At 45.5% G+C, this 17,361-nt stretch overlaps 1 protein-coding gene and 1 long non-coding RNA gene across 25 annotated transcripts in view; one reads left to right on the forward strand and one right to left on the reverse strand.

The window, feature by feature from the left end:
• Positions 1–7,798, reverse strand: part of FBRSL1 (fibrosin like 1) — a 533,983-nt gene extending 526,185 nt beyond the window's left edge. For 19 of the 24 annotated variants that reach the window (XM_062631536.1, XM_062631533.1, XM_062631532.1 and 16 more), the window contains exon 1: positions 6,860–7,797. In XM_062631536.1, the coding sequence (XP_062487520.1) occupies positions 6,860–7,153 (294 nt within the window). In that variant the 5' untranslated portion in view covers positions 7,154–7,797. Of the gene's footprint in view, positions 1–6,859 lie in introns of all 24 variants that reach the window. The other 5 variants (XM_062631539.1, XM_062631540.1, XM_062631519.1 and 2 more) reach the window with 2 other exon arrangements.
• A 4,746-nt stretch (positions 7,799–12,544) lies between these two features.
• Positions 12,545–15,585, forward strand: LOC134170324 (uncharacterized). The gene is made up of 3 exons (XR_009967234.1): positions 12,545–12,995; positions 14,243–14,955; positions 15,058–15,585. It is a non-coding gene; the product is annotated as an uncharacterized LOC134170324 (long non-coding RNA).
• Positions 15,586–17,361: the final 1,776 nt, after the last annotated feature.

The raw sequence follows: 17,361 nt of genomic DNA on the forward strand, positions 1-17,361 counted from the left end.
TCCCCTTATCCATGCCAACCGCCGAACTTGCAGATCCAACTTTTGTTCAAGTTTAGTCCCTTTTTGGCTTGAAACAAAACAGAGCTACAAAGGAAATACTCTCCCTTCACCTCAGATCATGGAAGTGCTATGCATAGACAGAGCTGCCCTCAGCTCCCTTTCACCAGGTACTTCTGAACTTCAGACCCAGTCACTCAGTACAAAATAATTAGGCTACAAAAATTGATATGCCCTTATTTGCCTGTCATTAGGGCCCAACACAGCTGCTGGCCTGGCTGGGCACAGGGTGGGAGAGCCCTGCAGCCGGTGCAGTTTGTACCTGCCCAGCTTTCACAATTGCTTGCACCAGAGGAACTGGACCAACAACTAAATGCTGGCAGGTCTAGGCGGCTCGGAAGCTGTTTAACCCTCTCCTCCATTTTAAACATTTTGGATTAATAACATAAAGGCTGATTCTCCTTTCAGCATCTGCGCAGTATCCTTAAGAGTTCATCCGTTTTGGAAAAGAGACTGTGTTTCAAGGAGATGGAGCAAGGCCAGTAAAACAGTGCTCCAACTCTCCTCTGAGGAGCACGGCTGCAGCGGTCACAGCCTCTGTTGTGCAGAACACAGCAGAGCCAAGAGATATTTAAACAGCAAGAGCCACTTCACCTACATAAAACTCTTTTATACCTTTACTGTGATAAACTGGAGGCATTAAAGTGCAGTGAATTGGAAATTGTTCCCACTTAGAGCTGGATGTTCACATACAACTGATACCAAGATGCACATCCCACACACTGTATTTCAAATCTTCATTTAAAAAACCTATTGCATCAAGCAGGACACAGTGTTTCAGTTCTGCTGATACTGTTGGCTCTCAACTACTTGCTGCAGCAACATGAACTACGCAATGTTCCCCACAGCCTTTAGCACCAGGATAAAGACCAGACATGAGAGAAGATGAAGCAATGAGCACATTTTGGTAGCACTTTCCCCAGTCAAGGTGCACACAGGTTTAGACTCTAGAAGCCCACCAATCCCAGCTAAGCCTGATGCGGGGGGAGCCACCTGCAGTAGCAGTGTGAATTCAACACTTGACACCAAGAAAGAGAAAGCTGGAGCATAGCAAGATGTGAAAAACAAGTTCATACCCCAAAACCTATCAGTGTAACTGTCTCCAGGCCAGGTATCATATCTCTGTACCTCTATGACTTTTTAAACAGTTGTGTGATACATCAGCCCTTCTGCAGAGCAAGCAGGAATCTCTCAGAGAATAAGCGAAATAACTAAGCTGATCTTGTCCTGCCCGGCTCCCTTGGCCACTGATAGCATTTCCCAGACAGTAACACTGCGATAGTCAGTCCCATTCTGCAAAATAATTGAGATAAATGATAAGAATTGCGCCATTTTATCATACTGAGAGGACAGTGAAGTTTTCAGTTCTTACTAGACAAAAAGCCAAATGCACTACTAGAAGTAAACATGAATTTGGATCCTGTATCATTTATTATTTGGGTGAAGTGGAATACTAGTTTTATTTTATCCCTTTGATAAAAAGAATCTTACCTGTTCAATACAGAGCACCTTACATTATCAAATATGATAGATTCCAGTTTTCAATTTACTATCATTTATCTTCTGAATTTCTCTGTGCTGGTTGGTCCACTTGACATTTCAGCAAGCTTCATCTCATGTTCTACCCCAGGTTTCAGACTGCTAAAGAAAGGCAGAGCAGTTGTGCTACAGGAAACCATTTTGGAAAAATGAGTATGATACTAAAGAGGTCTTTCAAAACACCCAGACAGTGTCAAGTGCAGTGCGAGCCAAAAATGAAATCTCAGGTGGGGATGACAGTGACCCCTGAGCTTAGCTGGGATTTCCACAGCCCAGGCTCAGGTAAGCGACCTGTGTCCTCTCTCCAATACCTTCACAGCCATGTTAAAACCCAGCAGGTTTTATTGATGAGGTAGAAAACTCCAACAGAACAGCTGGATCATTCCTCATTACTGCCGGTCACCCAGTGTGTGCAAGGAAAGTTAGGTGTGCAGGGCACCTACCTCTCCTTAGTGCCTGGCCTAACCAAGCACATACTTCAGGCTTTCCAGAGCTCTGTTTTAGCTCTGCATTAACCACCTCTTGCTCCTTAACAACAACAATAAAAATACCTTAAGTACCTGCTTTGCACAAGATGCAAAAAAATCAACAACTAGGAGAAGAAATCAATGGAGACTAACCAGCCTTAGGGAAAACCAAAAGGCATTTAGTGCCTTTAGGGCACCATCCAGAAAATCATTAGCTTTCCTGAGGTTAAAAGCACCTTTTTAAAGGCATAACCAGCCATCAGAAACACTAACTTGTTACACCATCACTTGACAATTAAGTAGAAGGTGAAATAACTAGGAACCTGGTTTAAAACATGAAACTAGCTATGGAAAAAACTAAGCTGCAAGATACACAAAGATACAAGGATAAATGAGAAGTTACAAAGCTGTATCAGTGGAACTAGAACAAAACCTTTGGAACAGGAAGCTGCAGTTAAATACACCGGTTTTCTTATCAATGAGAGATCAGAGCAACAGAAACAGCACAGTGTACAACATACATGTGAAAACAGTCTTATCAAGATAACAGCCAAAGAACTTAGGGATTCTGTCCAGAAGTCTACTATCACCATCAGCTTTCTAAATTCTGCTACATTCAAGGGCAAACAGCAGAGAAGGGACTGGGATTTAGCACCGCCAGACCTCTGGAGAGGAACAAAAGTAAAAGTGGGTAAAGCGTTAATCTCCTCAGGGTTCGCGACCAGATGCAGCTGGGCCCTAACTCGGCTTGTAAGGGCAGCATCACCGCTTCAAGAGGACATGCACAAAGTCAGGCTATGCACTTCTCAGCTCAGGGATCTACTTCTAGACAACACCTTGCTCCTCACACATTTGTGAGTGGATTCTCCATGAAATTCTATAAATAAGTTAAACATTCCTAAAAAATCCATATGCACACACACCAAACCCATCCACACAGACCAGGAGAGTTAAAATTTCCATACGGCATTCCAAAGCTTTGCTGGAATCTGTAAAAATGGCAAACAACAGCCAAAAAGAAAACACAACCCCTTGTCTTTCCAACTACTTCGGGAGAACAATTGCTCTCAAAGATCGCATTCATTAACATTCTGATGAAGTTCCCTTTTAGTGCTGTTTTTCATACTTGAAAGGAACAGCTATGATCAGAGAGAGCCCTCAACTACCGACTCACTCATTTAGATTCTCTCCCTCTGATTCACCAATCACCTTCAAGAATAATTAGCAGCTTCGTCTGAACGTAATGAATATACACACATGCTCACATCCATACCATTCATTTCAGAAGGCGGTGAGAAATCCCCTGTTTCTCAGCTTGCCAGCTTTTCTGACCCCAGCACAGGAACCATCACCTGATGGTGGTCCAGCAGCTGCCAGTCCCGCTGACCACCTCAAGCCTGCAGGTCAGGGCAAACTAAGCTTCCAGGTTAACTCCAAAGTTGTATTCAGTGGCTGGCTATTATAAACCAACAGTACACACACCCCAGCTGCTTGTAACCTGAGTTGGAGCTGGATTTATACAAGAAGATCCAGGGGGAGGAAGGGAAAGTTTTAACTTCTTCGGCACAAAGGGAGGCTGCTGCTGGCTTGTCTGTGGGCTTTATTCAATCTTTTCCCTTAATTTAAAAAATGCATATATATAACCAACTCTGTCTTTATGTGAAAGATGGTAGGAGAGAGGATCCGTAAGTCAAGTCACAAGTGTCACTGAAACAAGACACATTTTCAGGTGACAACTGCCAAAGGAAACACTGCCACATGAGTTAAATCAAAATCCGGAATGCTTAAAATTCACACCAAAGTGCTAAAGGGGACTGCATTAAAACCATTCCTCAGTATTAAAATTAAGTGCTCATACCCTCAGGTCAACAGAAAGGAAGAATGTATATTTATTTATTCTTTAAAGAACCCTTTATTTCCAGGAACACCAGTGGCAAGGATTTTCTTCAGTGGGGAAGGGGAATTCACAATATTTTGAGATCTAAAGAAAAACAAACATAAAGCCACTATAACCCTCCCGAATGCTTCTACCATTAAGTTCTGCCTAACCACCGAGAAAACTGATTTCCAAGGGGAAGCCCAGAGCTTAGCTATACGTAATCACAGGCCACTGTAACGTCAAGAGACAAACCAACCTAAGAACACCACTACAAGAAAGGATCACAACTAATTACCGCACATGCAACAAAAGCTCCTTTTAGGATTAGAAATAAAAGTCCTTTATGTCCAGTACTGTCCCTAGGCTGCATGCTCTTATTCTCTCTCCCCCCTCATAAACACAGGTTTCCATTCTCATTTATTTTCAATCTATCATCCCAGATTATTTTAAGGACTTTTAAAAAACAAACACACACTGAAATACAAATCTCCAAAGCAGAAGAAACCCACTTGCTGCAGTCAAGTTCCTAAGAACACAGCTCCACACCACACAAGATGACCTTGCCATTCCTGCCATTTAAATGGGCATACATTGCTTTAAAGTAGTTTTGCCTTAACAATCCCCTTGCCCTGCTGCTGCATCAAACCTGCCAAACATCACTTATGGTTAAGCACAGCGCCGCATGGAAAAATCCATGTAACACAGAATATGTTCTCCTTTTTACTGTTATTGGTATTTACAAAATGCACACTATCATTAGGGGCCCTCCAAGAACCTCCAAGACAACACACCTCCTAGTTCAGCACCTGAAACAGGTGAATCCTGCTCACACTATTCACCCTCTGAGGTGCCTGCTACCATCCAAGATGCCAAGGCGCACACAGTCTCTTGGTGCTGGTGAATACAGTAGTAACCAATTAATTTTACTTGGTACTTCAGTATTTTGTGAATCTGAGAGGAGACACTTTTGTAAAAACTTTCAGTTATTTATTTAGTTTTAAGAAAAAACAGAAGTGCTCCCACAGACTTTAGGGTGGCAGAAGTTTAAGGTCACCTTCTATCCTTGTGCGCCCTGTTATCATGGTTATGGTTTGGTTGATTTGATAACAAGGCTTATCCCATTTGAAAAGCCCAGAGTTTTCCATGTCAGCCCTGGAGGGACTGCACTACCATTTGAATTCTATTTCCTGATAATGTGCTCATCATGTTGGAAAATTTCTACAGGAAGATGAATTTTACTTTCTCCACTGACAGCTCAGCAGAGACTCAAGGGTTTAATTGGACCTACCTGCTGATGCATATCTGACTAAGAGCATAGCATACCCAAGGAAAAAAAAGAAGATACAGACACGTCCATAGCTTGTTTCAAAGGCACACAAATTACTCTCTCATTATCAGCAGTTGATGTTCCTGTTGGGACAAGACCCCAAAAATGATGCTGTGAAAGGCCAAAGAATAACCATCACCAAGCTCACACAAATCGTCTTCCCATCCCAGTACCTGCACACCTAGTGCTGCTCGGGGACTGCCAGGGTAAACTAAAGGTCCCTCCTGAGCAGGAGCACAGGATCTCCAAGCAAAGGTTTCATCACCCTGGCACCAGGTTAGGTGACCAAGGCCACCGCTGACACCTCCATGAGAGCACAGGGAACATCTCTGGGACTTTGAGAAGTTCATTCCATGAGCAAAAAAGTTGGTTCCATGACGCCAGATCCCAGAGGCCTGCATGCAGGAGGGGTGAAGAGAAACAAAGCTCATGGAGAAAATGGGATCTCAAAGCCTGAGCCAAAGATGCTGGAGATTCCAAGGCAAACCTGAGAGTATTCATCAGCCTGCACAGAAGCCCTCAACACTGGAACACTGGTTAATAGACACACAAGTGACAGGAAACCTGAAGCAAGGGAAGCACCCAAAACTTTGCCCACATTCCTACCACTGCATGCCAAAGAAAGTGGGCAAAAGCACCAGAACTGCTCATATTTACTGGGAATCCAAATTATTGCGCCCATCAAGCAACTTGTTGGGTGCCTTCTCTCAACAACTTACTTCTTCCCCTCGTACACAACCAAAACAAAAATCCAAAGCCAAAGTCTTAGTTTGTCAATGTCCCTCTGAAAATATTAAATTTCCTGCTCTGCTTAACTTAGCTCAGACAAGGCAGGCAGTATTTGCTCAGCAAATATTGTTTGTAATAAGTTAGACAAGCAATATTTTTTGCCAGCCTATTAACATCAGAAAAATATGTACAGTCAACAAGAGATGAAGAATTTGTTCAATTACTTCAAAAATGGGAATTACAACCAAGGGATTATTATCCATTTAAACATCTCTTTTCCACAAAATGTCAAACACTAGCCATTCGCTAACAATCTCCGGAGACAGATAAAGTAGCATTTTGGCAAAGCAAACACAAACTCCTCGAACCGGGGGGGGGGGGGGGGGGGGGGGGGAAGGAAGGAGGGCGGGAGGGGGAAGCTCCACCATTCACAACACCACCGGACCATCCCAACACGCCAGGAATATTTTGCAGCCCTTCGCCAACCAATTAAAACCCCAAACAAACATTTGACTTGCCCTAAGTGATCGCTAACACCCGCCGGAGCCGGTAGAAGGAGGGAGGGGTGAGTAGGGGAAGGAAGAAGGGGAAGGAGGAAGGTGGGGGGCAGCAAGCTGCCAGCGGGGCTGCGAGCACCCGGGCTTGCTCGCCACCCTGCCGACCGCAGCCCGAGATCCCTCCGGGCTGACACCAGGATTAATGCACGTTAATTGCTATTTGCAAAATTCAGCAGCCTGAAAGCACCGCGCTTTTTATATTTTATTGTTATTATTTTCTTTCTTTTTTTTTTTCCTTCCATCCCCCCCGCCCCAGCCCCCGCCCCGCAGGAGGTCAGAGCCCCCCGGCCCCCTCCGCTCTTACCTCCAGGGCTTCCAGGGTGTTGAAGCTGGCTATGGCGAAGCCATCGATCAGGTCCTCTTCCTGGGAGCTGGACTCGCGGCGGCGGCGGCGCGGGGGCCGTGCGGCGCGGGCGGCGGGCGGCGGGCCCCGCGGGGCGGTGCAGTTCTGGCCGCCGTTCTCCTTGCCGGGGCTCGGCTCCTTCTCGGAGCCCGAGGAAGGGCTCTGGTTCCGCGGGTCGCGGGCCGCCGCCTCCCGCCGCCGCACGCGGTCCCGCTGCGACCTCGACCTCCGGCTCTGCCGGATTTTCCCATCCATCGCCGAAAGAAGCAGCGAATCAAAAATAGTATTTAAAAATAATAATAATAATTAAAAAATAAGAAAATAAAGAAGGCCGGGCGCGCGGGGTGGGGGGAGTGGGGGGGTGGCACGGAAGGAGGGGGGGAAGAGAAAAGTCGCCCCCTTCAACTCACCGCTTCCCTTCTCCAAACCCCGGAGCCCTTCAAAAATAATAATTAAAAAAGGGGAAAAAAATAATAATCAAACAACAACAAAAATCCTGCTGTTCAGACCCTCGGATCCAGGGCGATGATAATCCACAGAGCAAGGCTGGGTGGCGGTGGGGCGAGCGGCACACACACACACAAAAAATATTAAATCCACGGAATGACCTTGACAAATTTCCACCCCCCGCCCCCCCCACCCCCCCCCCAAAAAAAAAAGCAGAGACGGGAAGAGGAGGGGAGGAAAAAAAAAAAGGAAAAATAAAAAAAGGGGGGGAAGATCTATCTGGATCAGGACGAGGACACCTCGGCTTCACTCGGCGCGGAAGAGAGAGGCAGATCCAGGAGGCTCGACCCAGCTCGGGATAATCCAGGCGCGGCGCCCCCTCCCCGGGGGCAGCGCCGCTCCGGGGCCCCGCTCCGGCCGCCGCACACCACGGCGGGGGGGCCGCCGCCGCCGCCGCGCTCGCCGCCCAACTTTCTTGCCGCGGAGCGAGCGAGACAATCCCTGGGCAGCCCCCGCCGCCGCCCGCCGCCGCCGCCCGCTGCCGCCGACCCCTCCTCGCCGGGCGCCGCCGGCGGCTCGCAGCCCCCCGCGGCGCCCCCGCGGCCGCCGCCCGCTGCCGGATGGCGCTCGCCCGCCCGCCCCAGCCCGGCCGCCCGCGGCGCGGCGCAGCCCCGGCCCCCAGAAGCCGCTCAGTCGGCGCTGCCCGGATGCCGCCCCATTCTCCCCGAGCTGGGACGCGGCGCTAGCACCGCCCGGCCGGCCGCGCATGAGCAGGGCTGCCAGCTGCGCGTCATTCCCCGGCGCAGGCCCGGCCGTGCCCCCGGCCCCCCCCCTTCTTCTTCTTCCTCCTCCTCCTTCCCGCCCCGCCGCCGCTTCCCCCCCTCGCCTCAGCGGGCAGAGGGACAGAGGGAGGCCCCAGGCCCGCCCTCACTCCGCCGCCGGGAAAAGTTTTCCCCCGGCCCGGCGCCCGCTTCTCCTCCCTGCCCTGCTCCCGCCTCACGGCGCCGGTGGAGTCCCGGGAAGTGGCGGGGGGCGGGCTGGGGTCGAGGGCCAAGGGAAGAGGACAGGGGGCGAGCTGAGGACAAGGGATGAGCTTGGGGTGGGCTGGGGATTAAGGGATAAAGCGAACTGAGGGACAGGCTGGGGGTCAGAGGATGAGCCGCGGTGAGGAGCGACCCGAGGGATGAGTTGGGGGTTAAACGATGAGCTGAGGGATGAGGGACGGGCTGAGGGATGGGTTGGGGGTTGAGGGACAGCTGAGGGACACAGGGGGAGCTGAGAGAGATGGGAAGCGCTGAGGGATGAGCCGGGGAGCAACCTGGGAGTCAAGGGACAAGTTAGGGGACAATGGTTGTGAGGGCACAGGGGCAGAGGAGCTGGGCGTAAGGAGCCGCAGGTGGGATATGGAGCAGGACAACAGGGCCAAGGGTGAAGGCTGGGGTCACAGAAACAGAGGCAGGAGAGCCTTCTGTCCTTTAGCCCCTGCTCCCCATCCGTCCACCTTGGTGAGGCTTACTTCAGGCTCTGCAACGCCTGCAGTTCTGGCGTTCCCATCTTGTTTCCCTGCTGTTTCAGGCCCTCTCTCCAGAATGACCTCCACCGAGGCTTGGTCCCTGTACACTTCACAGGAAAGGGCATTGCTTAGTGGGGAACTGCGCAGTGCCCAGCCCCAGGGAGACCACTGATGAAGGTGTGTGGGGTTCAGGGCTCCAGCACAGAGCACTGGCTGCCTCACATACCGCAGTGGTAGCAGGACCTAATCCTCCTTGTTATCATCTTTTATTGCACCCAGTCAGATACTACCACACGTTACCATTGCTCCTGCATGCTCCCTTCCTTGTGTGTGGCTGGCTTTGCTCCATTTGACAGTCTTGGCTTCATTCCTTATGTCTTTAGCTGCTTTTGCCTTCCCCAGGGGGTAGCCTCCAGTTCTGAATGTGAGAGAAGCTAGAAGGATGGTGTGAAATAAAACCTGAAGAAGTCCACCGAGCTTCATAAATAAGTAGGGGGAAAATCCATTAAGGAAATTCAGTGTTCATGGGAGCTGTGGAAGTAAGGGAAGCCAAAAAGTGCCTCTTGCCACCTACTCCCAGTTATGTTTCAGTTCAGTCACCACCAGGGATGGCGACTTCCTCGGGCCAGTGTCCCCCACCGTAGCAGGCTGGTAGGTGGGTGTCTAACGCAGCCATCAAAGGCTTTAATGGAAGAAATGCAATGCCTACCTTCCGTCCCTTTTCCTACCTTCCTGATCTAACTGCAGTAACAGAGCAGTCAAAAATCAGCCTTCTTCCACCTGGTCCCAACAGGCACAGTTAGAAAGATGTGTGGTGTCTGGCAACACCGTTGCCCTGCCTTACTTAAACAAGAGCTAAAAGTATCATCCTTTTAAAATATAGCATAGAAATGTCATTTAAATTTAAGCAATTTAAAACCAAAGGTAGAAATCCCATGAGTGGTACAAAGCCTCTTAATGCAAGCAGTCAGTCAAGCATTGCATGCCTCAATCACACTTGTATCGGTGTCATTTGTATCCTAATAAAATCCTATAATCTTTTCCATGCCAATTAAACAGGGAAGATAGCTGAGTCTAGTCACTTCCTTGAGTAATTACAGGCTAGTTGGGAGTCACAGTTATCTGCTGTGGGGTTTGTTGGACTGTGAATTTCCAACAGGGTGTTTCTCTCCTGTTTCTCTAAAGGACAGTACTATAATTTTTTAGATGTATGGTATTTTAAAGCTATAGCCAAAATCTAGGGGATGGTTGTTAATGAAAAATCTGGAGTTTAGATACACCCAGTTAAACAGTGGATTGAGCTTAACTGTATTTGCTTCACCAATACTTGAAGAGTCGCTTCCTAGAAAAGAGCATTTACACCGAGTCCAATAAGCTGTTCTTACATCTGTGAGTCTATCCCTTCATTTACAAGGTAATTTCTCTGTTGCTTAGAAGTGCATCATAAGAGTAAGTCATTAAGAAAGAGAAACTGGGGAATTTTTAGGCTCATTCTAGTCCCATTGTGCTTTAGGTCTGCCATCATTAATATGCATTTCTAGCTCTCTTTTTTTTTCATTCACTTCCAAATTTGCTGACCAACAAGGACAGTGGAAATTGCCTGTATAGTTCTTTTCTTTATTTCCTGTCAGCAGGGTCATCAAGATTCAAATCCCGGATATGTTTACATTCAGGAGTTTAATGTCACTGCGAATGTAAACCAAAGGTGCCTTCTGGGGAAAGTTGTGAATACAATTTCTTTTCCAATTAACTCCACACCTTCAGCAGCTCTGTGATATCCATCGTTATCCCCAATTTTGTGTATATATATATATATATGTATATTTTTGTTGACTCAGCAGAAGGATCATCCAAAGGAATTAACAAAATCAAACTGTCCACCTGTGAAAGAGCTCTATTTGAAACAGCATCTCTTAATCAATCGTGCTTTTCCTTCCACCAAGGCAATTTCACGTTTTCAATAGAAGGCAGACCTACAGTGAATTCCTACCCCTGCCCTGCATCAAATGGCTTTTTGCACAATGATATTCATCGTGTTACAACTCTAGGTGAATGGTAATGGATCAGAGGGAATGAAAACAGATGGATGTTAGAACAGGCAATTCCCTGCCACAAACCTGGGAGCCCTCCACTGCTGCCTGGTCCGTTCATTCAATTCATAATTGTATTAGACATTCCAACAATAGAGAGGCCTTCTTCATTAGTTCTGAATTTATTGAAAAGAAGCTTTGCAGACTATAGCTCTTGTGGTGTTTAGACACCACCAGGCAAAATTTACTACGGGCTTAAATGGATAAAACTCAACTAGATAGAAACTAGCACAGAAAATTCCAAAAGAAGCAAAAGAGATGGGCCAGAGAGACAAGGAGGAAAGATAGCCTGGCAGCAGCACCAAAGGCAAATAGGAGATACTCAGGGACCATTGCAACAGAGCTGCAACTTAAATGATACTAAGGAGATCCGTAGAAAAGCTTTCCTCTTCCAGGAGCGCAAGTATAGCTGAACTTCTCAATACTGCACTTGTATTTGATCTGATTTCCTCTTTTTAGCCCCCAGCTAACCACACCAAGCAGTGGATGCTGATCCCTGCCCTGTACTGGGCACAACCTTTTTTGTAACCCTGGTCTGCATCAGGTGACCGGGGCTAAGCAATACAGATCAGGTCTCTTACCAGCTGTCCTGTGAGTCAGACCTTGATTACAATATTGACATTAACATTTTAATCACATGCATGCTGCTGCAGATTTTAATGACCAACTTGCTCTGCCTTTGTTTTTTGAGGATCAGAAATTAAAGCCTTGTTCATAGTTTGAGCGCGAACAGCATCAAAACAGCAGCTACCATAACAGTAAACATGGCATTGCTCTCACCACCAGCTTGCCCCTGGACATTAACCTTGCTGGCACTGGAACACCTCACTGGAACGGGGACTTTGTTCTCAATTACTCTGTTCCTGTGTCTAGGGTAGGACTGGAAGTTATGAGGAGAAAGGCGGTGCTTTTATATTCTCTGTACCCTGAGGCAATATGAAAATCGATCTGGTCCCTGTCTAACTATCATTTTCAGATTCCCAGGGACTTTAATCAGAGCAGTGTAATCCAGAGACATTTCCTTCATCCTGTGGAGCTGGAAGCAGGGCTGCTATTGCACTTTCCCTGCCTTTTGCTCTCAGAGCAAGGTGAAGAAACTTCAGTGCAAATGAGAATTAGTCTCCAAGCCTGTTGTGGTTCTTCTCACCCCAAATGTACTTTACAATCTGTTGCAAACACTCCAGGCTGAATCTGTGAGGCCTTGCTCTATTAAAGACCATCATGTCCAAGGTGGAAAGACAACTAAAAGGTCATAATAAAAAAAAACCAACCCAAATTCAAAATTGCTTAAGGCTGTAAAATGAGACCACGTTACAGTTCTGGCATGCACCAGAACACACTTGATGTTAAATAAGCTGGGTTTTGCATCACTGGTCTTAGCTGGTGTCTGTTGTTTCTCCCCCTGCTACCCCAATGATTGGCTGTAACGATCAGGCCTTAACTGCTTGGTATCCCTTCCACAAACATAGGCTGCCTTTATCACTTGCTTCAGCATGGTCATTTGCACTGAAAATACATAATCACTGTCAGAGTACAAAGAATCATTACGAATAATTAGTTACTTCCAATATGGCAAGTCAGTCTCATAAATCTTGAATATTTGGCTTTGGTTTTGGAACGAGATTCCTTAATGGCTACACTTGTGAGACTCTGTTAATTGATATAAAATTGTATTCAAAATTAAATTTGTTTTAACTGATCTAAATCACCCCAATAAATCAGCTTCAGCCTGTCTGCGTTAAGGGTTCAAGTATGCCTTTCTTTTTTTTTTGCTTTTGGGAGAAAGTGTGTGCTTGCAATCAATGCATAGAGGGCTGCATCTGACCCTCCCCTCATTTACTAACCGCTTCCATATGCTGACGTGGTGGTGATTTTGCTGGCCTGTGAAGGCATAAAGGAGGGGTAGGGGTACTGTTCTCAGCTATTCAGCTTTCTTGCCAGGCACTTGAGGGAACCCAGTATGGTAGTTGGGAGTTTAGCTGGTTTTAACTCACAGCCTCAGTTATGGTACAGCCACTGTGTAAGAGGAGTTGGCTCTACATTCCAAGTGGGCAAAGGAGAGGGAAGGGAATTATAATAAGAAAAAGAAGGAAATCACGTCTATCTATAATAGCCGGATAGCAGTGTTTTGTTTTTATGAGTAATAATAGTATGAATGGTAGTTCTTATGATGTTCTTTTGTTCAAAGAAACTATCTTCTTTTTCTGATATCATAGGTGAGAGAAGGTGGTAGTTAATAACAGCTTAATTTCACTTGACCCTATATACTCTATTTAGCTGCTGAAATTGTTTCAGGACAGGATGTTATTATCTTTAGTCTCATTTTAAATTGGAGAAATAGAGATACAGGGACAAGCCCTCAGTATTCTTCTCCCATAACTTCAGTAGGCTGTCTTTCTCAGCTATGTGGTGGTGAGCACAAATGCTTTCCGAGATCCTGTGTGGTAGAAATCTGTTGGAAGAATTCCCCATTTGCATCCTGTCTGCTGTTACTGTCTGTTATCTTAAATCTCTATTTTTTTTTTCTCCCCCAGAGATTCCTTCTTGCCTACTTCATCTCAGTAAAACTTTCCCCACCCTTCTCCTACCTAACTTGTTGCCTGTATTTTTTGCCTGTCTGATCTCCCTCAGGTTCTAGCTGTCGAACTTGTTCCATGTGGGCAGGCTCTGACTGCTGCCTGCAGCCTTATGAAGTTTGATGTTCTCTGCCTGTGGATTTGCATATGTATGGGTCAGATTTCAGGAGGCTGTACCCCTTGCAGGGTATGCACTGCCTCTTGCTTCGTATGTGTGAAGTCTGAAAACTGCTGTGTCTGTTGTCAGGCCCTGCAGCAGAATGATCAGTACCTAATATTATGTCTTGCTTGACTAGGTATGCCTGAATCCTGTTGGGCTCAGTAATCTATTTAATGATTCTTCTGCTTGCTTTTAGAACGTTGCTGGTATACAGCCACCTTCTTCAGTGCTCAGTGTGCTGTGTGGTACATGGTGTTTTGGGGTGAGTACAAATTAAAATCTTCTCAATCAGCATTATTAAGTGCTACCATTGGAAATTTTCCTTGGATGGAAGTTGCTTCTAAGTGTGTTGTAGGTTGTGTTCATTTTACTCTTAAGTTTGTTGAAGTAATACATTTTATTTTAATCTCTTGGTGTATATTATCATTCAGCTAATGTTGGAAAGAAAAACTCTTAAAAATCCCAAACAAACAAAAAAAAATCAACACACCCCCCCCCCCCCCCCCCCCCCCGTGAAACCTGAAAATTTAGACTGTAAATATGTTTTTCTGTTCTAAGCCTGGAAACTGGGGGGAGAGCTAGCAAAAAGGAGCTCAGAAGATGTATCTGACAACCTACAACTTCCAGAACTCCCCTAATAAAGGAGGATGTGCAAATGTAACTTAACAAGTGGCCAGCTACTAATGATAAGCAGGTGCTAAAACATGTTAGCAGTATTTCCGGCATTAATACTTTGTCTCTTTAAAGCAACCATCAGGACGATGTGTCATCTTAATTACAGTATCTGGGAGCAAGGAGTTTACTAGTATGTGTGTAACTTGTTAATAAAAGCTTCTGCACTGGGGATTTCAGCTCCCTGTGTACCAGCAGCAGTCTAAACACAGCTGTAGACTCGCAAAATCACCATGATATATAATTTACACTGGGTCAAGTTACCCTTTGTGGAAAGTAGGTGAGCTGGACAAGTGTTAAACAGGGCTTCAGCTTCACTGTTGTCAATGGTTATAATGGGGAGTTTTTTCCCCAGAATGGACAAGGCTTAACAAATCACTGCACAGTTACATGTTCTAATGTCTTTGGGTGGTCAGACCAACTTTGCATGAGCTAAATCAGAAGTGAGTTAAAAGATATTAGGAGAATACAAGAGTTAAAATGTTGGCTTGATCGTCTGGAATTATTTTGATTCCAGAAAGATTTTAAAGAGAAAGGCAGAACTGGAAGCTAGATGAAAGGAAAACAGGGGAGATTGAAATGTATTACTCGCTATTAGAGTGAGTGTAATAAGGACCGAATTATTCTTAATGCAGAGGACTATTTTTTGCATGCTCTTCCTACTATTGCTGATCTTTTGTTGTTCTTCATCTGATTCACAGACTTAATTTCACTTCTGCAAAGGAAGCAAGGAACCTCATTTTATGAGGGGATTGTGAGGGCCTTTGCAAGGGGCTGTATTGAATTTCAGAAAGCATTTTACAAGAAGGAAGCCTGCCACAATCTTGTGCTATAGGACTTCCTTTGGAAGCATATATTTCTTCCCCATAAGTCTTTTGAACAGTTTTATACTGCACATGTTTCAAGAGAATTAAATCAATAACAATCTGTACCTTTCTAACCTGAAATGCAAGCTCTGCATGGCAGGAGATCAAGCTATGCAATTAACTGTTGTCCTTTCAAAGGAATTCTGACAGATATTTATAGTTTACTGTATTCCTTTTTCCTGCCATTGGAATATAACAGTACAACTGAATGCAGCTGACTGGAACTATGAAATAATTATAGCAATAACTATTTCCTTCTCTACTGGGGAAATCTTGTAAAGTGCTGAATGTGGGAACTGCTGATGTTCTTACCCCTCAGAATTCGGTCCTTGCCTCAAGTTTATCATGCATCCCCTGATAAGTCACTTGAGAGAATTTTTGTTTTCCATTACCTTCAGCCTTTTTTGATGTCTTGTTCTACATCTGACATTCAACTTGATGTTGAATGAATCAACTTTCTACAAATAAATACACTTTAAAAAGCTTTCTAAATTTGGGCATGGTCAGTGTATTAAGTAGAAAGACTTCTCTGTAGTAAAATAAGTCATACTTTTGTGTGGGAGTTGGGAGCAGTCTATTAAGAACAAACTATGCAATATTACAAGAAGTGACTAGATTGGCATTTGACTGCTAGCACTTTGCAAATTCCAATATAAAGGCACTTATTTTATACCCTGAGCTGTCACTGTAACTTATGTGCTCATGCTGGTGACTTAGTAGCATAATGACAGGCCATTGTTACTAAGCTAATTAATTTTAAGCAATCTTTCCTAACAGTATGCTTGAGAGTGACATTCATCTGCTGCAAACTTATGAGACATTGATGCATCAGAAAAATAGTAATGCTGAATCTTTGCACTACCTCTCTTGCTGGCTCAGTATGAATCTCATATCGGAGAACATTTGCTGTGCTGGGTGCTTTAGATGCCTTTTTAACCAATAATGATATCCTCAGCTACTTTGTTTTGTGGCTGTAAACCAGCAGAGGAACCCACACCGTGGGTTCCAACCACCCCTTATTTTTGCCACTCAGCCATTTTTCAGGTGAGTTGAAGGTATGCAGATGGCTCACCAGAACCTAGCAAGCTGCAAACCAGCATCAGGTACAGCCGATGCTTGACCAAGGTGCTTTAGAGGAGCAAGGTGGTAGGGAGTTGTGGCATCTTTAGGTGAAGTAGTGGAAATGGCTCTTCAAATCAAAGTAAGTATTGGAATAATTCTCCTAACAATGCTCTCAAAGGGGTAGAAAAGAAGGAATGTCCAGATGCCCTCCATCTTTGCCCACATGGACTAGGTATGAAGTTAAGCCCTTCCTCCAACAAGGAAGGAATAAAAACAGGGAAGAGGAACTATTCTCACAGGTGGCACACAGACTCCTTGTGGCTGTTGAGTAATATTGTATTATATAGCTGCCTCAGAAAGTGATGGTACTGACCCATTTCTAGGTAACACTTTTGATTTGGATTCCCCCAAAATTGTATTAAGACTGGGTGGATAAGCAGTGGTACTGTAACAGGAGAAAGAATCCAGCAACCAGCTTCTCCCAAGCTTCCATTTCCTGGGAGTGTTGTCAGAATGTCAAGTCCACTAGGAGGAAAGAAGTGAAGGAAATGGAAGATGTCTTCTACATTAACCAGATCTGGAAATTCCCATGATTAGGGTTTTTTTTTCTACATAAGGCTGTTATCCAGAGTGCAGCTCTGGCTCCTAGGTCTGGTATGATAAAGCAGCAGTCTGCAACCCAACCTGTGCAGCTCAGCTTCTGGAAGTTACTTCTGGACGTAGAGAAGATGATTTTGGGTTTCTGCACAGTGAGCTGGAGTGTACGTGAGGATATATTATAGCTGAGAACTCTCCTCCTGAGACGCCTGCAACAAACAGTACATTATTTATGTGTTCTTCTTGTGTTTCTCTGTGCGTTATGTAAATACTAATCAAGATGAAATTGGACTCGGCCACCTCTAACTTTGAGTTCAGTTTATTTTGGCAATATCCAAGCAGAAGTCAGTTGCTAAATAGTCTTCTAGAGGGGCCTTGAGGTTTTCTAAGACTTTGCATGGGATTAGGGCAGAGACCCTGCATAGGCATATAACTGACTGTTGGAATTCCAAGAGCTGGTGCGCTGTTGTTCCCAGGCCT

Source organism: Pezoporus occidentalis, unplaced genomic scaffold (assembly GCF_034315485.1).
Source record: "Pezoporus occidentalis ecotype Australia unplaced genomic scaffold, CSIRO_AGI_Poc_V1 ctg37, whole genome shotgun sequence".
NCBI classification, from domain to species: Eukaryota; Metazoa; Chordata; class Aves; order Psittaciformes; family Psittacidae; genus Pezoporus; species Pezoporus occidentalis.